Genomic DNA, 27,185 nt, shown 5'->3' with positions numbered 1-27,185 from the left:
GCCCTGCGGTGGGCTAGCGCCCTGCCCTGTGTTGGCTGGGATTGGCTCCAGCAGACCCTATAGTTAGGATATAGCAGGTTGGATAATGGATGGATGGATGGATGGCTAGTTCTTGTAAAAAAAAAAAATGTTCTAATGTTGTAATCACAGAATGGTGTGGCCATTGCTCAAATGGTAAGATTGGAATGCTGTTCAGACATTTAAGGTTTAACTGTTTTCTTTTTGGTTACACATTGGACAGTGGAAGGGAATCGTCTTCATTTGTGCACTGAAGAGCCATTGAGGAATTGTGGGGATATAAACTATGTAGAAAATAGAAATTAAACAGCAGAATCTTTTAAGCAGCACCACTCTTTTTATTGTAAAACTGGGGCAAAGTTTACATTTATAATGCAGGTTTTGCTTTATGATCATGAATTAGTAACTGTTCTCCCAGTTTACAAAGTGCTGCCTCACTTGAACAGATAATGGAAAGCTGACTTCTTAAAGCTTTCAGGCTATCAACCATCCTGCAGACACTTGGACAGAAGTGCTGGCAAAACTGATGATCCAGATTATATACTATCTCTGAGACTTTACCACTGAGGAATGAAAATTCTTTGATTAACAATAAATAAGAATTAGATGTGTTAAGGAACATAAGAGGAAAAAAAATGCATTGAGTTTTGCTGATAGCCTGATGATCACTCTGCATGTGCAGCAGGCCAGTGAGTTCTGTCTGTTTGGTGCTATTAATGACAGGGGTTGTAGCAAGCTAGTCCATCTGAAGAAGGGAACAAAGTGTAAATGGCATGCAGGACCATCACAGTAGTGTATACACGTAGACTTGGTTAATTTAGAGTTTTTGGGAACCTTTGGAATGTGGGATCAAACTGGACCATCTGGAGAAAGCCAATGCAGAAGATCTACCAACTCCACACCAGAAGGTGATACCAGGTTTACACTAAACTGTACATCTCTATCTGTCAGTTTATGGAGAAGTAGATCTATTCTTTGCAGGTAATTAAGAAAAGCATTTAAGAGGCAGTCTAATTCTCTGTATTGGCATATGTGGAGAAATAAAAATGCACAAAGAGTGAACATTAAGTTGTATGCATCACTAGAAGATAAATGTATAAAAGAGATATTTTCAAACAGTTTCTAATGAAACTTGCTAAAATGGAAGGTTGCAGGTGGGGCAGCTTCTGCATTCTTTGAAGTAGAAAAGAGGTTTTGAGGAAACTGGAATAGGCAAATGGAGAACATAAAAGGGTAATATGGCTGCAGGTATAGTAGGGCAGTATCAGTTACATCAGTTACATTTGTTCAGCCATTTTTGAATGAATACAGTAGTTTTCAGTTGTTATTAACAGTTTGCTGTAGACACTCCAAAGTAGCCTTGAGTAATCCACTTAGACATTGACAAGAATAAGCAACATGGACAGCACAGAGAGGTTGAAGCAGCTGGGCCCAATTGTTGAGGCACCTCCAGCAGGATCAAGTTGACAGTCAGTGTAAGGATCGATGCAAGCGGCATAAGCCATGACATGAGGTATATAGCTCTGCTCCTGGACACCGTGGAAAAGATGAGCCATAGGCCCTTTGGCAAAAATAGCCACATCTTCCCCTCCATGAGTTTCTGAATCTAGAGGAACTGCAGCTTGTTGTGTGTAGTCGTTATTCTCTGAAAGAAACAAAAAGGCTGTAGTAGACCATAGTGCACAATTCCATTATGAAACAGATTATTAGAAAGTTAAATGCAAGTGAATTGCAGAAGCTAAGACAGTGGACTTTAAACCCCAAGGCCGCCAGGTTCAGTCATCCCCTTCCAACTCGCTGAGCAAGTCACTTAACCCATCTGTGATTTTAATTGTAAAAATCTGTTTAAACCATTGGACTGTATGCTAAAACTTGTGTGTCACCCTGGATAAATGCATCAGGCAACTACTTCAAAATGACAACATCCCGGTGATAGTAAGGCCAGAACCCACCCTGTGTTAGGCAAGCAGGTTTTAATAAGGGACCAATGCTGGGCTGCACTAGACTTGAATTTAAATCGGCACTGGCAGAATGAATTGCTGTCAGTATACCAAGATACAACAGGGAGTTCAAAGTTCCACTGCAATGTCTGAACTCAACTGAGTTGTTGGGGTCAACCACCTTTTTAGACCCCCTTTGGCCCTGTCTATGGCATAGAGGGTGCAGGAGCACCAGTGGGGAGACAGAGTAAGCTGTGAGAGTACAACCATCGACCTTTTACCTTGCTAGGTCCCTGGAAGCCATTTTCAGCGTTTTTCCATTGTTTGTGCTTAAAGCCCTATTCACCCAGTAGGGTGTTGAGCTTGGATGTAGGAACTGAGTTTTTGATGCAAGCTCAGCTGGTTGGAGAAGCTAAGAGGCCATCATGTGGAGAGGAGTGTAGTGGAAAATGAGGGGATTGTGCTTATTGGGCATTGTGAGAACTGGACCTTCTGCCTAATGCAGGAGCATTTACATGTATAGGTAGACCCTGTGGATCATTTATGGTTTTATATTGTCCTTTTTGTTCATTCTCTTGTCTTTAATCTTCCCTCCAATAAATTCCTCATACATTTTATACTTTTGCCCTCTGTGGGTGATTTTGGGGAGAAGCATGGTGGTACAGTGGTAGTGCTGCTGCCTCGCAACTCAAGGTACTGGGGTTTAGGTGCTCCCTGCATCAAGCTTGCATGTTCTCCCCATGTCTGTGTGGATTTCCTCCTATCATCCAGACATTTACAGATTACATGAAATGGTGTGGTTAAGTTGGCCCTAGTGTGACTGTGTGAGTGTTTGCTTTGTGATGGACTGGCACCCTGTGCAAAGGTTAAAGACTTGCACTGTGTTCTGGATGAACAGGTTAAGAAAATGGATGGGTCATCTTTGTGTTTAGAGAGCACTCATGCCTGTCCTCCACAGTCCACAGAGTTCTGAGCCTCTCTAGTAATTCTGTCTTGCCAGTCTCAGTGCATTTTAGTCTTTGACAATTTCTTCTATGAGCTTTGGTTGCTATGACAAGGTCAGAAATTTAGTTGAAATTTTAGTGAATAAATGTTAGCCTTCTGTACTTACCTCAATAAATTATACCAAAATTTCAAACCATTTGTTATATACTCAATGGACTTGTAATGAGCTGCTGTATTTAAAGAATACTGAGAGTGTTATACAGTGAGGTGTTCACGTGGTTTGCACTTGCCATGTTATCATTTCCACATTTGGAGTAAGCCTAAAGTTTGCTAGGCACAATTATTTTGCTCAACAATCTTGGACTAGATAGCAGTGATTCAGATGTCAGCCTACCTGCTGTACTGATGTTCACCAGTGGCCGGTTTCCATTTTCCAATGCATATCCTGGGCCATTTCCATATAGAATTGAAGTATAAGGCTTCTTGTCAGTAGAATTTTCCGGTGCAAAACCTTAGAAGAGTCAAAGAAGTGCAACTGTAAGGTGATTAGCATCAATAAAGAGTGCTATGGTCAGAAAATGGTAAAAAAGGTCTAGTAAAAAAAGTGACTGGCTGTACAAGAAGGTAATGTTAGTCAGAATTATACAGAAACAAGAGAATAAATAATAAAATGAAAGGTAGCTAACACAAAAATATAAAAATGAAGGAAGCTCCAGACACAGAAGTATCTACAATACAGTATGTAACCTAGGAATGGAAGTGGACAAACAGCAATCAAGCTGGAAATTAAGCTCAGGTTGCTGAAGCTGGGAGAAAGTATGATTACCTGCTGTTATGCTAGAGAAGAATCACAAGCAAAGTTAAAGGAGAAGGACTAGAAGAAGAGATGTATGAGAATAATGCTAGAGTCAAAAACTGGGTAGTCAAATTACTTGTCATCAAGGTCATAATGCTAAACTTTCAGAAAGACTTTTCCAGCAAAGAGTCCTGCTATCTGTAATCTCAGATAGGAAAAGGTTGCCACTGCTGACCTTTTAACCTGTCATATCAGTGACATCAGAAATCATGAGCTTAGAGGATCATGCCCCTGGCAACTGGGAGCTGTATCCTAACAAAAAAATGGCATTATAAATGACACAAAATAATTCCCATAACTTCAAATAAGCACTGAATCTCAAAACTGATGTCAAATATGGATTCCTCATACTTGAAAACACTGTATAGTCACCAAACCTCTATGGGGAAAAAAGTGACCTAATAAAATGATTTAAATTTAATAATTTCCTAAGAAATATAATAATGAGTACACTAATGATGTCTACTACAGTACCATACTGCCCGACAAGTGCTAGGTTTAACTTATGTTTCTCCATTTTAACTTTTATAGGAACAAACAGAAAGTCAAATTTCTTACCAAAGATTGAATTTCCACGTAATGTGTACCCTCCGAAAGTAAAGACGTGCGAATGGTCAGCAGTAACCACAGACAGAGTGTCCAGATCACTTGTCAGCTCAGAGCTTCTCTGAATTGTTCGATCAAAAATCACAGCCTCAGTCAAGGCTTGTTTGGCTTTGCCATCATGATGCCCATGGTCGATTCTCCCCCTTAAAGAGGCAATTAACAAATGATCAATGTTGAATTAAATCCAAGACCACATTGTCTTGCTCAATTTTTTCATCTATCCATTGGTACCAGCATGTGTTATTTATCTATGACTACCTGACTATACCATGTGATGTAACAGTCCAGGCAGAGGACTTTATAAAGTGCCACATACTTGTTAAAGGTGAGCCAGGAGGGTGGGATAAAAATGCAAGGCTCATCCATGGTGGAGGAAACTTTTTTTTTTTTTTTAAATTTTAACAGGCTTGCTTTTATTTGACTTCTTATCAGCTACAACTCATACCAAAGTATTTCTCATGAATGTAGACTTCTGTTTGTTGCGGAGACTACATGGTATCTTCATATAGTGGGAGTGTGTCATGTCAGCTTAAAAGAAGAAAGGAATGATGTGTCACTCAACACTAGATTGTTTTTAAAACTGAGTTCAAAGTTAGTGAAGAATAATTAGCTAGGGTGGGGAACTAGATTATGTAAGAGGATGAGGGGCTGCGCCACATGAGAAAAGTGTCAGTTGTTTGAGAGCCAAGAAATGAAACTTTAGCCAACAATGCAAGGTTAAGTTCAAGAAGGTAAGAAACGATTTATTGGCTCAGAGACGTTGTGTGCCATTTCTGGTGCCCTGATGGAGCATCATCGCTATGTTATTTTGTAGGCAGCAATGTTTTTTGGGCTTTCGGGTTACATTACAGCAGGGATCAAAACCTGGCCCTTGACTTTTTCCCCAGACAGGCTCATCACAATTGGCCAGATACCACCCATCCTTGCATCCCCTCTTCAGTGCATGTAAACATGACATTTCCAATTGGTTTGTTAGTAGAGTAGTGCTGTATACTGACTAACATAAAAACTTGGTCAGTACACATGGCTCACTGTACCCCTGACTCTCTCTGATACTTCTGCTGCTGCGTTGTCCTCCTGCCTCTCACTGTCTGCACTCCACTGTTTAATGGATGCTGCACTTACTTTTACAAAAAATTAAGAAAGTGTACAAACTTTTATTTTAGTCCTAACTAAACTTTAGTTCACTGCTTGTTAGCTAATGTTAACTCCACTCCACATGTGACTGAAAGCTGGTATCCTTATAAAATAAAGTGTGAAACAGTTTGATTTATGGCAACAGGAAATAAAAACAAAGAGAAGTCTGTCAGCTGTGACGTTGTCTTGTTTAAAATCAGATGCTACTGTCGCAACTGCAGTTGCGGTTTAAAAAATCATTTAGCACTTCAGTTAATTTGAGTTGGCTTGGCTCTCCTGGCTTGTGCACCTTCTTAAGTGATCATAGTAAATGGATAACTGAGCTGACTCTTCTGCACTTTGGCTGCAGTCCCTCATTCCTCTGGATGTTAGAAGGATTGTATGATTGGACAGATGCACTGAAAAGGTGGTTTGGACCATCATGTCACAGCACTGTGTCTCTTTTACTCACTCAGTAGGTCTCATAGTTTCATCCCTGATAACACAACCCCAGAGATGGCAGCTCCTTGTAGCTAATATTGTATATGTCTTTCTTTTATGGCTTTGTCAGTTTTTGTAACCTCATTGAGCCTCTCTAGTCTCCCACACTGATGATCTTTCATAATATTCATCTGATACATAACCAGCATAAATATGACATGAACTCTTGTACAGCCTGAAGCATATGACTTATCTTCCACAAACAAGTAGAATCCTTTGGGGTTCTTGCTCAGGATTCTGATTGCCTTTTCAGTCATTTCAATAAGTGAGGGGTCTGTGGTATTGTTCCGATTAAGCTCATATTTCATATCTCCTGGTTCAAATAGTCCTTAGAAGAAAAAACAGAATTGAAAGCAAAATAAATGTCCTTGTTAGAAGAATACAGTTTATCAAAACAACTTAACAAATGTTTCATAGATTTTATTGCTGCTATTTGGATTTTAATCTAATTTTGTAGTTATTTTATAAGACACAAGTCCACATAGGTAAATGGTTAGCTCAGGGATTTAGTCAGTCTAGACAGGGGTCTGTCTGCTTGCCCCTATGAATTTACTGTATTTTGAAAACTGTTGTGTGCACAGGTATTTATAAATAAACATTTTTTGGTATCACTGGAACAGTGTTAATTAAGCAGCAAAAAGTGCCCAGAGCAATATACTTGACTACCTGAAAAATAAAGCTAATACAATGAGTAGGCTACCAACAAAGCCCTCCATATTTGTGATCTGCTGTCCTTTGTGCAGTATGGGAAAGTTCCAATTGTGCCTAGTGACACTGATGCTTTCAGAAACCATTTAAATTCTAAAGCTGTTTCCTAACCAGTGTTATGTACATGATACTGACCAGCAGGACTGTTCCCAGGATTTAGAATTCAGATAAAGTGTACCATATAGAAATGCAAAATCACTTCTGAATGACTTGCTAAATTTAATAAACAAATTAATACCATCCTCGCCACATCATGTGAACTGGGATTATAAGGTTACCAAGAATTGCACTATATTTCAAAGCCATTATTTTATAAGATATACATCCTTACCCATCAAATAGTCTGTTGTTTTAACGTCCACTTTGTCAAAATCACTTTTATTCCAAACATATTTTGCACCCTAAAAAAAAGACCAACTGATTATTAGCAGGCTCTTTTAATGACATCCCCTCAAGTTATTTACTTGTAAATCTGAGCAGCATGGTGATACATTTAATAGTAGTTCTGCTTCACATCTATAGGGACCCTAATTTGAATCTTGTCATCTTTGCTGTGTGCCAATGGCACATTTTTCTCTGTGTCTCTATTGGTGTAGCTGTGGGTGCTCCAGTTTTCCAGTTCCTCTGACACAGGAATAATTGGCATAACTAACTTGCTCCTTTATATGTGAATATGTGTGTGCACATGAAAATGCCCACTAACAGAATGATGTTCCATTGAGGGCTGATTTTTATGTCTTGCACTCAACGCTAGCTGTGGCCCACATGGCCCTGAGTTGGACGAGGCAGGATGGATGATGGATAGATGTGTGTGTGTGTGTGTATGTCATCCATCCATCCATTCTCTAACCCGCTGAATCCGAACACGGGGTCACGGGGGTCTGCTGGAGCCCAATCCCAGCCAACACAGGGCACAAGGCAGGAACCAATCCCGGGCAGGGTGCCAACCCACCGCAGGATGTGTGTGTATGGGTGTTTATAATTATACCCCATCTAGGGTTGGTACCTGTTGTGTATACCACTGCCAGGATAGGCATAAGTCTCTTATGTACCAGTAAAGGAAGAAGTAGGTTCAGAAAATGAATGGATGGTTTGTAAATCTGTCCATCTATAATTATGTTAAGATGAGTCAGAGGGAATGGGATTTGAAGGATCTGTGTTTGTTTTTGAGATAGACTGTGTAGTTTGGCTGAATGAGCTTTTCAACCTACTTAGACTGCTATTGCCTGGTTTTCATTTTTTTCTGTAGCAGAAAGACAAAACTAAAGCACATGAGCAATTAGTTGTGTTATGACTATCACAGCACACAATATAAAGACTTTTCTTGAAGAAAACCTGTTGGCACCTCTCAGCCACTAAATGGCTGGAAAGTTTAAGCAGTGATGCAGAGGCCCATACTTGTCTTTGTTTCAGCCACTCCTGTATGAGGTTTTTGCCATCTAATCGGATTCCAGATTGAGAAGAATCTTTATCATATTCAGGATCCTTTGTGCCATTTGGTGTCATGTATTTCCTTCCTCCACCCAGGATTACCTACAAGGTATTTTTAAAGCACAGTACTATTAGCACACATTTAACAGGAACAGAAGATAAACGGTTAAACTTTTCAGCCAGGCTGATGCCATTAAGAGGAGCACAAAGCCTGATGAAGAAACTAGCATAAGAGGAGAAGGCAAGGACAGGAGAGAAATAACTAGCTAGAGAGCGTGATTTTAATCAATGAGAGAGCAAAGCGATCAACATTACGGTTTTGTTTTTTAAGGTTAAAGTGTATGGGAAATTAATTGTTAACAAATGAACAACTAGAAAAAAAAGATTAATGTACAAGAATGAACATTCAGGAGCACTCTGAGTTTTGCCCAGCTCTCTTTGCTTTCAAATCCTCTCTGTTTCTTGGTCTGCATTCAGCGTCACCTCTGTAACCTGCTCTTGGTCTTTTTTTTTCTGCATTTCCTCTTCAACTAAAGCTTGTCACTGTTTCTATTTGGAAGTATTATAACTATTTTAAAAATAGCAAGAAGATTTGTAAAGAAAGAGTTTCTACATAAAAGCTTTTATTGTTAGGAGCACAGATCAACTTGAATGTTTGGTTTTTCAAGATCTGTGAGATAAGAGTATTAGTGAGCAGCCAACTGGAAGACCTTGGTTACTTTCCTTGTTTAAACTGGTTATAGTTTAAAAAGAAATCGTTGTCATGTAGAAACTTGCAAACAAATTTAACTGGAGGTCATACACTTTAAGAAAACATTAATAAACCATAAAGTAAAGGTAATGTGCAAGAAAGCTAAAAAAATCTGCATGAAAAGAAAGACATTTTTATACTTCATAAACATACGTGAAGAATATTTAACAACGTGGACAATTCCACAAAAGATTTTCAAAATAATTAGGTTTACTTATGAAGAAGAAGACTTATGACTCTGAACAGAAGAACATTTAAATTTAGGCATTCACTAAGTGGAATGCAACCTTATAATGCACAGTGCTAACAAGCAAATTGCACCCATCCATCCATCTTTCATTTCCACTTTTTCCAACTAGAGGTCATCAAGTGTTGGTTCCTATATTGGCAGCACTGCATACAAAGCATAAAACAACCCTGAATAGGGTGCCAGTCCATCACTGGTACACTCACACACCATCGTCTTCTCAAAGCCAGTTTAAAATCACCAGTTGTCTTAGGGACACCAAAAAGACAGTTAGGCATTATATAAAATAATGATTTTCATAATGTTAAAATGTCATAAAAAAAAAAAAAAAAATGCTCCAAAAATCTTTACAAATCTGTGGATAAAAATACTAAAGTTGAGGTGTGCTATGTATAGTGCCCTTCATCATGAGCATTATTAAGGAGTAGAGTGCAAAGAATCAAGAATAATATTGCAGTCAGTACTGACTTTCATAATGATCACAATGCCAAAGTCTTGACAAGCAATCATGAGACATATTACAGATAATCTTTGTATAGTGGCGTTCATAAGAAGCACTATGAAAAAGCAGTGTGCAAACAATCAGGTGATTAACATTTTACTACTCATTATTCTCCAAAGATGCCTGTGCAATGGGCCAGTGATGTTTAGTAACAGTTAAAGAGCAAGGGTATCTTTTTTCAATATACAACACTCTTTTTTATTTTAATAGATAACCTCAGTATTTATTGATACACTTTTAGTTTTTGCAAGCAGTGCGTTTCCAAGCCCCTCTGCTGACTACAGGGGAGCTACAAGATGACATAGTTTAAATCAAATAATCTTTAAAAAAAATGGAAGCAGGAGCAAGAAGCTACACCCCATCTACTTGGCAGCTGTCCGTTCCTTTGGAAGAGATGATTTGTATACAACCAATTGTGTTTTTTTTAACCTTACGTCTATGTACATATGTGTTTCTTGTGTTGATATGTGAAAAAGGGAATGTTTCCATTGAGGCATGCTGGGCAAGCTGTAACGCATTGCTTCAAACAGAGAGGTTATCTGTGAGAAGTGCCTATGTTCGTAACCTCCTTCCTCTTTCTGTTGCTGTTGAGAGACAATTTAACCCATTATGTTTATGTTGTACTGCATTTAAAAGGAACGAGAATTATATTTTTACAGATACACTATGCATATCATTGTAGAGTGTGTTAAAGCACCAGGTACCCGAGTTTTGTGGAAATGCTAAATGTTTGGCCATATGGTTTCAGTATCATGCAATAAAGTGGAATCCTCTGATGGGTCCTGGAAACAAACCTATTAACAGGTCAATATCTTGTTTAACCTCTCCTGATCTAAGCCTAAAAATCCCTGTCTGGGCATATCTTCATATATTTGCCTGTACAGTGATTTTTCACATATAATTAGGAGCTTAATGTCATCTTCTTCAGTATAAATCCATCTTTCCACTTATGTTGGCAATAAATATCACTATCACTAGAAAACTGCATGCTGAGAGAAGAAAAATACAAAGACATTTTTTTGTTTACATTTTCACCGTTAAAACAATGAGAACATGCAGAATGAAAAAAGCTAAATAAAAACAGTACCTTATAAAAGATACTGTAAGGCTCTATTAGATTGTTTAAAAGACAATGCCCAATTTTTGTAGCTCCCTCCCTTGGTGTTTTTGTGTTTTCTGCTCCCAGGTCAGATACTTGTATTTGACTGTAAAGCAATGATAGATTACACTGTCATAAAGTGCTTTATGTCCTCTGATTGAGTAATAATTTCAGCTTTCAAAATAATAATGCGTACCCGTTTGATTGATGATAAATTCTGATTGAAATAAAGCATTTACAGTACAGCAAATGTGTATATGGAGAAGCCTTAGATCTGATAGGGTTAAACATTTTAATAGATTGATTTTTTAATTAAATGTCAATTTTGAAAGTGATTTCTTAGAATTTCTTATTTTAAAATAAAGCGAAAAACTAAAAATAAGTAAAAACAGCAGCTACATAAACCAATATGAGTCCATGTACTTTATGGACAGACAATTAATTGGAAAAGCAACATTTGCCAGATACTTCATTGCGTATAGTAGGGAAACGTCTTAAGAAGACTCTTGATGAAGACATAAGTCCACACCAGAGGCTTATTATTCTTCTTACGAACTTAACGCAAGAGTAAATGACAGATTACTAAAATGGCTCCATTATTACATTCAAGTCTACATTTTCACATAAATTTTCACTGCTTATGATTTCATTAAAGAAAATTCAAATTTATGCAAGGTACCAGTAATAACTGAGTAGCTGATTCTCTCAAATCATGTATCAAATAATGTATTTTTTTTGTAAAGTGTATTGAGGTGGTGTGCTCTGTAGAGCGTGTCATATAAAATTACTAAGGATGGACTGATTAAGCCTAGAGAATCAAAAGCTTTTAGGATTGTTCTCCACAGTGGATTTATATTTGATGTCTTTTATACCCCTCCAAAGCCCCCATCTTGCCTTAGGCACTTTATTTATAGAGTACAGTACACCAGATCTGCAGACAACAGGTAATGCAGGCAATTAATTTTAATTTTCATATTTTGTTCAATACCTAAAAGTATATAACAAACTGTCACTGAACTAATAAAGCCCCACTTGACTAACAAACTAAAAGCCTCATGGTTGGTCTCAAAAGATAGGGCTGCTAACACCAAGACAACATCACTCCATCTGGCTGGCCCCCTATAGTTCATATTAGTCAAGTGAACATTCAGACAGCAGGCCGTCCTGTTGTTCCTCAGTAGCAGCTCTAGTGGTACTCACATTAATGTCGGTGTTATTGATGAGCTGGAAAGCAATGTCCTTGCAGCCAGCATTCCGTTCTGAGGCAGGCATGTCTGCATCACTATACCAGTCTCTGTTGGCAATATGGGCATAGGCAGCTCCTGGAGAGGCATGCTGAACACGTGTCGTGGTCACAATGCCAACAGATTTACCTTTTGAAAAAGGAAAACAACTGTCCATCATGCCTTATACTTTAATGTTTGTGTTTATAGCCAAACAATTGAAGTCCTGACAATTGCTGTTTTAATGTTTGTTGAAAACTTGGGAAAAGACTGAATATGAGACCTGTGGATTGTACACAACTGCCTTGCACTGAGCAACAAAGATGTGAAACATTCTAGGAAAAATTCCTTCCTATTATGTTTGTAATGATAAAATAATTTCACACAAATTCTGTATTGTTAGATGTGTGGCCTCCTGAATCCCCACATTTGTCATTCTGTAATAAGGCTCATAAAAACTAAAACTAGGTCACTACAATCAAAACATGGGGTAATAAAATTTATACTATCACAGAGATAACCCAGACTACCATCCGAAGCAGTATAAGGTCACTTTTTAACTTTCCAATCCAACCACAAAATAGAAAAGTAAAAGTAAGTACAGTATATTACATAGATAAACTGTGCAAATATACATTGCAATTGATGTATATATAATGACACATTAAACACACTGAGGACACATTTCATACCTGAGATATAAAGATGATTAAATGCCGACTTGACTTTGTGATTATACACTTACCTTGTTCCCACAAAACCCAAAAAAAAACTTTTAACCATTACAATGTCAGGACAATATTATTGGGTTCAAGGACATCAGTGCCTCCCATCCTCATGTCTTCAAAGAACTACACCTGTGCTGCTGTCAGATCTCTTTAGAAAATTTTAAAGTTATTCGTCTTGCCTAGTCCAAGGGAATGAATCCAATGGAGGAAGGTTTAGTTAAAAAAATAATTTGGACTTTAACCCCAACAAAACACAAACAATAAACCAACTCCTTTACTAGATATCCTTTTGTAAAGTTTCCTGTCTCAAGGGTCAGCTGCGGGAGTCCAAACCACCACAATAAAGAGTGTAAACCTTACATAAACATTAAAACTCATTACACATACGCAGTAGATGTATACATGTAACACTGATAACTGTAAGATGCGACTTTCTTATGCTGTCACAAGGAGGTCATCTCAGATACAGTGGTGATATGGATCTTCATTTAATTTAATAGGTTCTCCTTGTCAGCCCACAAAACAGTAAAGGCTCATGATAGATAGATAGATAGATAGATAGATAGATAGATAGATAGATAGATAGATAGATAGATAGATAGATAGATAGATAGATAGATAGATAGATAGATAGATAGATAGATAGATAGATAGATAGATAGATACTTTATTAATCCCAATGGGTTTATTCACAACTATTGTTGTCCTGCTTTTCCACTATCAGTATGGAGTTCAGAATGTTGCCTTCCCACACCATATCCAAAGCAAGAATGAGGGCTTAGTAAAGGTAAAGACAATGACTGTTTGAGTCAAAACAGATAGTGGCCATCACTTTCTTTTCAGAGAAAAATTAAAGAAAGAAATAAGTGCACAAACTGGAAGATTTTCAAAGCCATCATGTATCAGTGAAGGAATATCCTGAGCAGCTGGGCAACTGGACTAAGCCAGAAAATATAAGAATTTTATAATGCTTAGGATGAAGTAATGCAAAAACATACAGTAAGTCATGTTCAGTGAGCTCCTTTCTTACAAGGTAAAAATCACTATACAGTATTTTATAAATTTATTGTGTTTGTATTTATCAGTGTCATTGTTTTAATTGTTGGCAAATAACTGGAGACTTTCTTGTTTACTTTACTACTTGCAAAAGGGACAGAAAGTGCATAGTGAATGTCCCAAAACTCCAGAAATGGACTTGCATATAATGAATGACAAATATGTATTACAGAATTTAAGAAATAAGTAAAGATGACAGCTTAATTTTTGTAAGTACCTATCTTAAACTTTTCAAAATTTTATTTATACAGTGCTTACATATTTCCTTTATAATTGTGATCCTTTATGGTGCCGTGGATAGCACTGCTAAGTGCCTCACAGCTCCAGAGACTGCCATTTGAATCTTGTGTCCAAGTGGTTGTTTTTGTGGAGTTTGAACATTCTCTTTGTGTCCATTTGGGCTTTACTCCTACATTGTGGAGACTTGTATGTAACGGAGTTGATGATTCTTAAAATTTTGCCCTGTGTTAGTAGGTGAGTGAGTATATCCTGTGATGGATGAACCGAGGTCTGTCCAGGTTTCCTTTTTTAATAGGTTCCCAGTACCAACTGAGTTTGCAGTGGATTAACAGGGTTAATAATGGAGAAAGTAAATTATACCAGATTACTAGTTTGTTCTCATTTCCCAGGATTTTAGTTGAAAAGCTACATTTATGGTAAAGATGCTCCTAACCCTCAGAAGTGCTGATTTTAAATAAATAAATAAAATATATCTCTATGTTAGGGCTAGATGGAGGGAGTCATTTGGGATGAGCATACAGCATAGTACAAAGACCCCTGGCATGTTTGAATGGTGGGCTATATTGATCTGAACACCATCCATCAATTGTCCAACCCATTTATTCAGTTCAGGATATCTGGACATAGTGCCAGGGCACAAGTAGCTCCTATCCCACCCTCTGAGCCCCCTGACTGCCTAGAACAACTGAGTTTAGAGTTGCTAGTTAGTCTAACAAGCACATCTTTTGGATGTAGGAGAAAGTCAAAGTACCACACACACATACAAACAAGGAGAACTTGCAAATTTCACACACACTAAGCACTTCATTTTTTTGTAATAAATTATATTTATGCATTACAAACGAAAACTATATAAAGTATATAAAACATATATATATATATATACACACACACACATAGTACCTGCTGCCTTGGCCCTGTGAAGCAGAGAGTAGACTTCATTCCCTTTGGTGGTGTTACACTGAAAGCGTCTGGCTGCTGCACTAAGTCCCATGGTTCCGTAGTTTCCCTTTACACCACACAAGTAGGCTGTGGCAGTGCCTGCACTATCAGGCACCTGGTGGTCAACATTATAGGTCTGTCAGAAATAATAAAAGTTAATAAAATTCTCATACTGACCTTTAAGTATGTTGACATTCTTGTTATCCTTCTGCTGTGAAACATTCTGACCTGTCATTGTTTACACGTCTTAAACAACTATTATCATATACTGATAATTTCTGTATTATCTATATCTATTATTTATTTATTATATTACATATCTTACACATCAATATTGCTGCTACTTCTTTGTCCTGTCTTTGCACAATGTCTTGTCTTGTTTGTGTTTTTAATTTTTTAAATTTAAATTTTAATTCTATTTTTAATTTATTATTTGCACGTCATGTTGTTACACTGTGGATCCTGAGCTTTGCAATTTTGTCTATCTGTATACTTGTATATGGTTGAGATGACAATACAGTTCACTTTGACTTTGACTTGTTTGGAACATTTTAGTATTCGTCAGTGCTCAGTTTTTGTGTAGCAAACCTGGTACTGAAGCAGTAAAAAAACATTTAGAATAAATGTGTACAGTTCTGTTTTCCTTTTGACATTGTGTAATTTGTTTTGAATAATGGTAAAAAAAATGCCAGTTGATTTTATGAATATACCACAAATAACCTAATCTGTCATGATATTGGAAGGATGAACACCCTTATTACCTATGTGCCTGAGTCAGGCCCAAGTATTTGTCATCTGCTGACCACAAAGCACCAGTAGGACATCGAAGTGCATTATAACACACAGGTTCTGTTCGTCCATTATGCTGAATTTATTGCAGCACATTTCTTAGTATTTACTATCACTAAGTGCTTAATGAAACTTTTCTCATTATAGTACAGATTTCCTGTGATTTTATTTGCAAGAGTTTAATCTTTCTTTTGTTTGTTCATTCATGCATTCATTCTTCCTTCCAAAACCTTGGTCACCTTTTCAGTCATTTGGAGTGAAGTGCCAAGCGTATCTGTGGTCACTAGTACATCTCCAAAAAGAAAAATTCTTTAAATTGTTTACTAGGGCACCTGAAATATTAGTATTTATGGCAAAACTTGAAATGCCCAAGTTTCTGTCATCATTTTCTTTTTAATTTACCCTTTTCTACAGAGTTTATTCCCTTAATTATATCCAAATGCTGACAGCAGTGATTGCTAAAGGGGAGCAGTTACTTGATTGCCATACTCACTGCTATTTTCTAAGAAATTTTTTATTGAGCAGGGAAGTGCAAATGGCAGTGAAGTAATTTCTCCTTTATAGCATGTAAAGTTGTTTAGACCTTTATCTGTACTGCTTATTGCTAATTATAACTATCTGGGTTCAATTAAGTGACCAAACTCTACTGAATTGGTTAGAAAATGTCAAAATAACTGCAAGTATTTAAAACAATAGAAAAGAATATCTATTTTTATGAAGTTTGTACAAATATTTCTGGCCAGCTAACTACATGGTGAGATCAGTTTAAAGTAAGAATGACACATAGATTATGGAATTGGTTTGAATAAATACATGCCATCACGGAGATCTCCTATTTCTGAAGAAAATCAGGGAAAGTAAAGGCAGGTATTCACACCAGTAAGTTCACAACCTAACTTTCAAAAATGGCACCTTTGAAATACAGTCTATTATGTTGCCATATAGATGACTGGCTTATGCTGTATTCATAAATCTAAAAGATGTGTATTATCATGTGCGAATAAGTCAACAAAGCTGGCAGCTCTTCATATTTGTAATTAAAGGAAAACAGTTCTGATTCAATATGTGTGTGTTTGGGCTGGCAGTTGACACACAAGATGACCATATGGATTACCAAATAAATATTAACTCCTACTATGTTCTTGTTTGATTTTAAAGCTCTTTGTGAAGGATACTACATAAATTATAGAAAGACTGTGAAAAAATGTATTTAGGAGGGTAATGGACACCATTATTTCTATAGAACACTTTTTAAATCTTCCTGACCTTGGAAAGAGCCACATACGGAAACTTATCCATAGCGAGAATTGTTTCTTCTCCTGGCTGATTGTTGAGTTGCCCTTTGTAGATCCGGGCTGCTGTTACTGTTGGGACTCCCATTCCTGATACATAGAAGATGAAAATTGTAAGATTTAATGAACTATCATTGTTTACCTGCCTGTCTGTCTGCAGCTCTAGGCACCTGCAGTGTTGTTTTATCACCTTACATCTCTAGTTTATAATTAACAGTAAATAAAAGGCAAGTGAAGTGCTTTACTGTCATAATTAAATGATCCTATGTACTTCACACAAGTATTTATCAAGCCTGGTGTTGTAATTGCATATTTCTGCAGTATTACAAAGACATTATGCTCACTCAAATCTTTACAGCTTAGATACACTGTCTATTTTATGATACTTTGGAAAGCCAAGTTTATTTATCTGAGGTATATGTATTTTGAAAGGGTAGAGGACATGCTAGGGAAATAGACAGATGAAAAGTAATTTTATGTTTCATACATTTTTAATGATTGCTAATTTGTTTCTGAGTACTCAAAAAGTAATATCCTGTTTTCTGCAAATCATGTAAAAATTCCCTAGTCCAAGTGCTCCAAGCATCTAGATTCTGTTATTACATCAAATTAATAAATTGACCCTCTCCATTATTTTCCAGTATGCAGATCAGAATGGGGGATTCATGAGTAAAATTTGTTTTCTAGGATTTTAGGAAAGGAATCCTCCTTATTTCAACATTCAGAAAAAAATGGCTGTAGTAGTGTTCAGGGCTCACCATCTCCAAGAAACAGGATGAGATTTTTGGCTTTGTGGTAATTATGGCTCAGCTCAAGTGCATTTTGCAGAGACTGCTTGGCTTTCACATTCCAGAAGGATGGATCTTGTTCTTCCTCTTTAAAACAAATAATGACAAGAAAACTATAAATAATAAGATTTAAACTTAGTTCATATTCAACTGAAATGTCATCCCTTTGGGATGAAAATATAATAACCCTTTGTTGCACTTCCAATGCAATATACAGTATTTTATTGTATACTATAACAACAAAAAAGGCCAAAGAGTTCAATCTGATTTAATCTGATTTATCTACATTTTGAGACAGTAGCCCTCATGCATAATGGTTCACATATTAGACAAACTGGACTTGCCTAGGTTTTGTTAAACTTAAGTGTTTTGTTTTTTCCACTTTATAAGCTTCATTACCAAAATGTATTTCACTCCATTACCAAACTAAATACAGCATGCTGCTAGTTGGCCATAAAGTGTCACTGGCCTTAAACAATGTCAATGCTTTGATGAACATTAACAGTTTTTTACATTTTTATGCACAACAGTAATAGACTCTGTCTGTGAAGGATTGGTGTTCCATTCAGTCAAGGCTAGCCTTCCATCAGAAGCTGTGGGGAACAGGCATATGCTCTCAAACCATGACCCTGAATTGGATTACACTAGATTTAACTGGTTCGATATTAAACAGAACAGGAATGAACATTAAACAACAGCAGTCTAGTTGATGCTAGAAATTTCTATTAATATATGAGGTAAGAACTTGAATTTGATAATTCACAACATTCATTCTTCATCAAAACATTCTGTAAATTAACTTTAAACTGAACACTGGACACACCTCCCCAGATTCAAATTATGTAAATTATATTAGGGATTCGGCCCTAAATGTGAATGATTCCATTTAACATTGACCTTGCTAGGTCATATGTTTGGGATTGTCCTAAATTAAAACCTTTTGGTGAAGATATTTGTTTATCAAACAGTGTAAGATCTACAATCAGTCCATATCTTCTTATAGCAGTGTCTGGGATAATGTCAGGAAGGTCTAGACTCAGACTAGTGTTAAACTTACTGTGATTTCCTACACTACATTGTTAGCATATTGGTTGATTTTGCTCATCTGGAAGAATCTTAATGCACCCTCCATAACTCAAAGAGAACATAATATATCATATTACCTAAAACTGGTAAAAATCAAATGTTACTCTGGAATAAATCCACGAGGCTGCTGCCAATGTTTCTGATTAGCTTGATTCAAGCAGTATGTGGAAGTGTAAAATAATGGACTTTTAATTATTAATTAGCCCCCTTCTAAGGGTAAGGGTGAAGTTTTAATGTGTATTTAACATTAGTGACTCTTAACTCACTGTGATTTAAGGAATTGATTACATTTTTATTGGATTAATTTTTTCATTGTTTGATTGTCCTAATGTATATATCTGCAAATAAATAATTTATAATTACATTATATTTAAAAAAACTGAGATTATCTACTGTATGTTCTACAGTTATGAAAATAATAGTTCTTCTAAGAAGAGTTCTAGAGTTTATTTCATAGAGCATCATTTCTCCTGAACACCACGCCAAGGTGATTGACATGTTCACAGAAATGGTCAACATGATAACAAAGCGAGTCTGTGGAAGAGATTAAACAAGCAACCTCACAGTTCAGCTTTTTAATTAAGCACTGATGCCTGATGCCTCTGATCTCATTTTCTAAAGAAAGAACAGCAAGAGCTGTAGCTACCAGTTTTGAGTAGCTGTTGTATAGTATTACTATATAAACCGTCATCTTCGTGCCTAGCTGAAATCTTCTGATGTAAAAGAAAATCCCCATTTACAGTATCTTGCTCACTTTAATAATATCTCTGGTGTCTTTCCATGAGCAGCTGCTAACATATCAGACTGAACAGCATGTCTTTCATTTCTCTGTATTCTTATATTCACTGTCCTAACTTTAATATGAGATTAGCCCAATGGAACACGAGGGTAGTTTGAAAAATTATGGGGTGTTTAGGGGGCACTTTTCTTCTGCATGGCCTCAGCCCTGTAAGACATTCTGGATATTCCTCCTGTTTTTCAGGCTAGGGTGGCAGCAGTTTGAAGTAGTATGGAATCAGAAAATTGATCATACATCCATCCATCCATTTTCCAACCCGCTGAATCCGAACACAGGGTCACGGGGGTCTGCTGGAGCCAATCCCAGCCAACACAGGGCACAAGGCAGGAACCAATCCTGGGCAGGGTGCCAACCCACCGCAGATTGATCATACAAGTAACAATAAAATAAGGTTGTAACCAGTTTGGCAGGAATTAAGTAGACAAAGGCTAGGACATGAGAAACATAGCGACAGTCAATGAGAAGAATATTTTACACAGCCAAAGCCATAATACAACATGTAAACCAGTGGTTCTCAAACTGTGGGGCAGGCCACCCTAGAGGGGTGTGAAGTAACAAAAAGGGGGGCGCGAAGATGTGATAAAAAGAAAACAAGAATCAAAAATATGAAAAATACATCTATTGAAACCAAAACAAATTAACTTAAACTACATTCTGATACTAGAAAAATAAATATAGAGTTAGATAAATGTAGATAAAAGTTAAGTAGGTATAATAAAATATGCATCTATGATATATCATTAATTTAAAAAGAACAAATTGGTATTAGTGGGCTCCTTTCAAAAAAACGTTAGGGGGGTGCGATTAAAACTGTTATGAAAACTTGGGTCGCAAATACTTAACGGCTGAGAAACGCTGATGTAAACCAAAGTTGAACAGAAAGAATTTGTAACCAGAGAGAGAGATTTAAGCAATAATAACACAAGGGTTATATTTAGTTTTGATTTATCCACAAAGTTGGACAGTCAGGAAGTGTATGATGTTGACCTTTATATGGTCCTGGTAATGACGTCATGTGTCACACACTTCAGGTTATCTTGCCTGGCAACTCTAAATAACAAACAACAAACAATGGTGGCCCCCAGAACAAAAGCAAAATGGCTCAGTGGCGAGATGTATTTCAAAAATAACACCTTTAAAAACATTTCAAAGCAGAAAACTGACCTGACTAAATTCCTTCACCTCAAAAAGGTCCAAATTGATATATACTTTTTTTTTTTTTAGAGGCCAAGGAAAAGCTGAAAAATGTTTAAATTCAGATTAGGACAGATGTGTGGTGTTTATATAAACATTTTTTTACTTAAATGACCACTAGCCCAACACTCCAATCTAGGCTGATGCCACCTTCATTATTCTTTATGTATTAAAGGCCTGTTAGCCCTAATCTGTTAGTGGTATTGTGATTGCTTTGTGAAGCTGTGTGTGATGTTTTGTACTGTGAAATGTGCTGCATAATGCAGAAACTGATTAATAATGACTACAAGAATAAACATTAAGTACAAAGCAGGAAAGGCAAGGAGACAAATTAACATCATTAAAACAATCATTAGGAACATTTTTCTGTGATTTTCTCTTGCAGGGCTATTATACACATGCAGGACATTGTGCAGAAATGGAGTTTATATGCGCACAGGCCACTAATGTTTATAGTAGTAATTGTATTTTCACATATTCAGGTGAGTTTGACTTTCCTGAGGTAGCATTTTATTTATTAAGTCATGTGTAGCAAGCCTATACTGTATAACACTACAAGCGGGTTGGCTTTCTGGACTGCTGTCACTGTATTATATGGTCTGGAGGTTGACAGAGAAATATCCCTTGAGGCATTATTGTGGACGACCAAGTCTGGTAGAACCCTGCCAATTAAGGATTCCAGTTACCTAGTGCAGGCATCATGTAACAATGACAACTAAGCAGGAAATGGACATTTTCACTGGAAATTTTTCTTTTTAACGGGAAAGCCAGACTGACAAAGGAGGAAGGGAGAGAAGCAGAAGGGGCTCGGCTATCTACGCCTAAGAATACAGTACATGTATGATCAAACTTCACCCAGGGACGTCCGCTATTTGTGGGTAGCCACCCAGAAATTGGAAATATTTAGTCAAATCCCAGAGAGGAAGCAAGGGGTTGTGGTATATGGACCTGTGGTTCTCCGGGTGCTCCTGTTTGTGAGTCGGACTCATGTTTCTCAATTCTTCGGCTTAGCAAGTAGGCAGCCATATTTGCTTGAGGTTCATTTTTTCTTTCATCAATGAGAACTGTACGACCGGATTCATCGTCATTCACGCAGACTATGTTTAATCTATCTCCTTTTTATTTGCCTTTTATTTCGTATGTTTTTCATACTGGGGATTAAGATTTGGCCACTGAGGGTAGGGAGGCGAGGGAGGGCGTCTGGGAAAAATGGGATCACGAACAAGCACCCAGTCACCTTTCACATAAATGCATAAATATTGTACCCTGAATTACAATACACTTGCTTATTTAACCAACCAAAGTACCATCTGGGTTTCTGTCAAGCACTGGCGGTCACACAAAGAGGAGAAGAGGGGTTGAAGACCGAATATTTTTTAATGCTAATATATCCTCAGAACATTGTCCACTTCCCTCGCGGGTGATGAAATTTAGTGTTTGCACACATTTTGGGTGATTGTTACACATGTATTAGAGGGGATGTAATGCATAGGGTAGCTTTTTGTCCTTCTCGTTTTAAGTATGGCAATACACAAGCCTTTTCAATATTACATTAAAACAGGTAGTTTTCCTTTAAAGTGTTTATCTTACTTTTTTGTTTATCAAAACTGTTCATTGAGGTAGATGTGAACATGCCATTCACAGTCTGGTGTTGTTATAAACTACGAGTCCCAAGCTATTAAGAGTTCCAAAGTATTTATTCCCATACACTTCCAATAGTGCCCACTAGAGGGGGATATCACTGTCAAATCCTGGCTAGTAAAAAGGACAAGCACTGAATCTTCATAAAATAAAAGCTTTATTCTTCACAAAATGGATTCCAATCAACAATGAAACTCTGTGGAACACAAAGGCAATCCAAGTCAAACAGTGTCCCAATACAGAATTCAAGAAGAATGGTAGAAAACACAGCAAGAAGGTCAACTTTCTAAAATATACAAAGGGTATAGGCAGAGGAAAATACAGATAACTCACCAACTCCATAATGTATTCATAACGAACTGCCAGAAACTATGGAAGACACTCTGGATTTAGAGGGCGGAAGGCAGTTCCTGGTTGTGGTTGGCAAGTGGCCCCGTCTCTTGGGGAACCATCCACAAAACACATGGAACATAACACAGACAGCTTATACATAGACAAAACCAAAAATAAAGAATGATGCACACAATCTACAAACATTAAAGAATCTAACATAAACAAAAGAGACATAGAAAATAAATCTGAAACCTAACCAGGGGAGAACCCCAAGCTGAGACATGACAGGTATGGACTGAAACGACCAGACAAAGACCCTTTGGAAATGGTGGTCTTGACACAAAACTTTGGTGAACTTTGAATTTTTTACATTTTATACAAAATATGAATGGGTTCTGATAAAAGACTGACCTAACTTTAGGAAATACTGTGCATTATGGTAAAATTTACATAAAAAGCAATACACGTGCATACAAATGTAACATAATTCACAATAAACAGCTCACACAAATATATGTCAATCAGAACGTGCCAAGCACCTGGTTCAGGGTCAGAGCTTCACTGTCTCTCAAGTTGTTCGGGTAGGAACTGACCATGTTACAAAAATAAATAATAGATAAATGTACTTGTGATCAAAGCACATGCAAAGGTGAAGTGCTCTATGCAACCTACATTTGGTGCAATCACTCTTCAGGCATGATGCAGACACTAGAGGCATATTAACATTCAAACATTCCTTGCCAAGATGAAACATGTTTTTCTGTAGCATGTGAATTAGCACCTAATTTTCATTTACACTTGTACTTAACAGTTAACAAGCATTCTGCTCACAAGCTGTGTATGGCAAACAAAATACTTGCCGCATGATTATTGCACGTATGATGGTGCACAAAAGAAGAAGTCAACCTTCCGCAATGGTTTTTCCAGGAAAGCCTGATTCTGCCCTATAAAAGAAGTGCATGCCTCCCCCATGGGGTGTTTATTGAGCAGTTGTAGTTAACTTGAAAGTTTGATATGTGAAACACAATTAAACTAACTGGAGATTGAACCACAGTCACTAATCATTAGATTCAGAACAAAGCTATGAGTATGAAGTGCCTTCAGTTAGATAGGAAGAAATGCATAAAGCTGGATGACATAAATAGACTTGAATTCCCTCATCCATCCATGCAATTTTCATGCCAGCTTTGAGTTCATGTGGGCACATGGCAGAACTACAATATCTTTTGAAATAATAGCATGAGCCACAAAAACCTAATACATTCTTTAAAGCAAACATCACAATAATTTGACATTCCCCTCTTTCATGGTGGTAAAACGCTTCATGACAGGAAATTTTGCTGTTGTCTGTTGTCTGTAGGTGGCTTTCTCACAGTGTTTTTAGATACCAGTGTAATATCATATACCCTGTGATCAAAGGAGCTCAAAAGTTCTTCACCGAGTAACCCTGCTTTTAAATTTTTTTGAAGTCAAATACATTCCAGTTGTGTGGCATTTTTAGTGATGCGTGAGGTGAACTCCTATAGCTCAGGGCACAAGTACCTACTCCCTAGTATGGCTGTCTTTGGATTGGGGAGGAAACGTGTGTGAACTTAAGGAGGCTTCACTTCCCACCACTGCAAGTTCTAGAAGAAAATGAACATTAAGTGCTTAGTGGTTACATAGAAAAATAAGTAGGGTAGAAACTAATGACTTTAAAATAAAATCCACAATTCACGTATTATTCATTTACATACCTTTTCTTGGTGGCGCAGTGGGTAGCGCTGCTGCCTCGCAGTTGGGAGACCTGGGGACCTGGGTTCGCTTCCCGGGTCCTCCCTGCCTGGAGTTTGCATGTTCTCCCCGTGTCTGTGTGGGTTTCCTCCGGGCGCTCCGGTTTCCTCCCACAGTCCAAAGACTGCAGGTTAGGTGGATTGGTGATTCTAAATTGGCCCTAGTGTGTGTGGGTGTGTTTGTGTGTGTCCTGCGGTGGGTTGGCACCCTGCCCGGGATTGGTTCCTGCCTTGTGCCCTGTGTTGGCTGGGATTGGCTCCAGCAGACGCCCATGACCCTGTGTTCGGATTCAGCGGGTTGGAAAATGGATGGATGGATACCTTTTCTTTATTTTAAACACATAAAAGTGTTGCTATTGCAATTTTCAAACTGCGTAAAGGTTTAGATTATGATTATGATTATTGACACACTGAGTTTTATTCCCCCAAATAACACATTCTTGAAATATATATATGTTACAGCACCAGCTTGCAACTCTTAATTCATGATAGTTCAGTTGAGGTTAATTTTGCACAGTTGTTGCCTACATTAATTTGCCCCAAAAACATCTTGCCTGAAGAAGGGGCCTGAGATGCCTCGAAAGCTTGCATATTGTAATCTTTTTAGTTAGCCAATAAAAGGTGTCATTTTGCTTGGCTTTTCTCTACCCCCAAAAACTTGTGATTTTCAATGAAGAATAATGTCTACAGAAGTTTATAATGGGGGCACCAGGAAAAAATATGAAACCAAAGCCTTAAAGTTTATGAAGTATGTTCATTTTTGAAGTGGCAAAAGTTCCAGTTTCAGAAAACATGGTGGAAGTGCTATACTTTTATCACAGATTCTTGGCAATGTCTTTCCATTAAAACAAACATGCCATGCCCTTTTTTCCATTTACAGTGACTGGTTTGTGTGCGGTTTTTGACCAGTTTGAAGTTGCCATGAAAACTGGACCTTCTACAGCAGAACATTCCAAGGAAGAGCTTGTAAAGTATCTGTAGCTGTTTAGCACAACAGTGTCTTTACATGGGGATAGTCAGATTTTCCTGTCTCTTAATAATGACATAAAATAATTGTAGCTGTTTTTCACTTTAAAAGAATAGAAAAATGTGGTTGTCCATGTTTAAGCTAAAATGATGGGTAAATGTGCATACACAGTATCTGAAATAAAATAGAAAAAATAGCGTTTATAGAATCTATTGACCCGTTTCAGTAATTCTTGAAGTTATGGCTTGCAGTGCTTAGATGTGAGCTGTAAGGGAACAGTGCTAAACAATGTGCTGCTTCCACTAACAAGATCAAAGAACATGCTTACTCTAATGAAAGTTGCCCGTTTGATCTTTGCAGCTTCATCAGTTATTTTAGTTTAATTATGGAATATGGCAAAATGTCTCCAGAATATGAATAATGATGAAAGCCAGGAAATCCACCCTTTCTGTAACACAGATGTCTGCCTCACATAAAAAAGACCCATAATTGGAAATGTGTACATTATCCAGAAGAAGCAACAATAAGACAAAAAATACAACATCTTTAGTGGCATTATCTTACATTTTCTGCACACGTGCCACCAATTCTCAGTCCTCCTGACCTTTTCTGTACAGCTGCAGGTTGTCTGTTTTCCTCTCTTTCTTGTGTTGTATGATTATAGAGTGTTTAAAAATGGCAAAAAAGCCATAACGCTTTGAGTACAGGACTATCAGCTTCATGACCACTTGACCAGTAATAAATTAGTGTTTACATATCATAATTGCCTTCTTGAGGTGGTTTCCAGTCTGATATGGGTCCATATGTCCGGTAATCAGCAGGGTCCATTAGTGCTGAGAAATTACAAAGCTGGATCTTGAGACCTTCTTCAAAAAACAAATTAGAAATAAGGCTTGGTCTGTTTCTGCCTGTCTTGCATTTGTTTGTAAAATAGAGTAACAGACACACTGGATTCAGGCAGGTTCAAACCTTTGGTCATTTCTTGGTTAATTCCTAGAATCATTTCCAGGGTAAGGGTCAGCCTAGAAACCATATACGAGGGGATACCCAAAAATAACTGGAATTGAAAAAAAAAAATGTTTTAATTTTTACTTACTGAAACTTTAGTCTCCTTCAAAGTACTCTCCAAGTGAATGAATGCACGTGTCCCAACAGTTTTCCCACTGGCGGAAACATTTTTGGAATTGCTGAAGAGGAACATTGTCCAATGCCTGTAGCAATTTTTTTTGGACTTCCTCCACGGTATAAAACGTTCTTTTGTCTTATGTGGGAACAAGAAAAAGTCGCACAGAGCAAGATCAGGCGAGTAGGGAGGTGGCAAGAGCTCCAAGACACGCAAGTTAATTAAAAAATCTCTTCTGTAGTCCAACGACAATCTTCATAAATTGCATTGCGAACTTTTTCAAGATTTTTGCCATTCCTAATCGTGGAAGGTCGGCCACATCTTGATTGGTCTTCAAGTGACATTTCCCTTCATTTGAAACATGAAAATCACTTGTAGTCCTGTGTTTTACTTAAAGCTTCCTCTTTCAAAGCAGTTTCAAGCATCACTACTGTTTCAGCAGCTGTTTTCCCTAACAGAAAACAAAACCTAATGCAGACTTGTTGTTCTTTA

At 37.4% G+C, this 27,185-nt stretch overlaps 1 protein-coding gene across 1 annotated transcript in view; it reads right to left on the bottom strand.

Annotated features, from left to right (window-relative positions):
- Window positions 1-335: 335 nt before the first annotated feature.
- LOC114646730 (intestinal-type alkaline phosphatase-like) overlaps window positions 336-27,185 on the bottom strand; it is a 35,926-nt gene continuing 9,076 nt past the window's right edge. The window contains exons 2-11 of the mRNA XM_028795048.2: window positions 17,749-17,865; window positions 16,965-17,080; window positions 14,871-15,045; window positions 11,921-12,093; window positions 8,089-8,223; window positions 7,022-7,091; window positions 6,176-6,310; window positions 4,318-4,509; window positions 3,298-3,414; window positions 336-1,663 (exon numbers count right to left, since the gene is read on the bottom strand). Of these exons, the coding sequence (XP_028650881.2) occupies window positions 1,392-1,663; window positions 3,298-3,414; window positions 4,318-4,509; window positions 6,176-6,310; window positions 7,022-7,091; window positions 8,089-8,223; window positions 11,921-12,093; window positions 14,871-15,045; window positions 16,965-17,080; window positions 17,749-17,865 (1,502 nt within the window). The 3' untranslated portion in view covers window positions 336-1,391. The remainder of the gene's footprint in view (window positions 1,664-3,297; window positions 3,415-4,317; window positions 4,510-6,175; window positions 6,311-7,021; window positions 7,092-8,088; window positions 8,224-11,920; window positions 12,094-14,870; window positions 15,046-16,964; window positions 17,081-17,748; window positions 17,866-27,185) is intronic.

This window comes from Erpetoichthys calabaricus, chromosome 2 (assembly GCF_900747795.2).
Source record: "Erpetoichthys calabaricus chromosome 2, fErpCal1.3, whole genome shotgun sequence".
NCBI classification, from domain to species: domain Eukaryota; kingdom Metazoa; phylum Chordata; class Cladistia; order Polypteriformes; family Polypteridae; genus Erpetoichthys; species Erpetoichthys calabaricus.
Note: the sequence above shows the minus strand (reverse complement) of the source record. Positions and strands in the feature narration are given on the sequence as shown.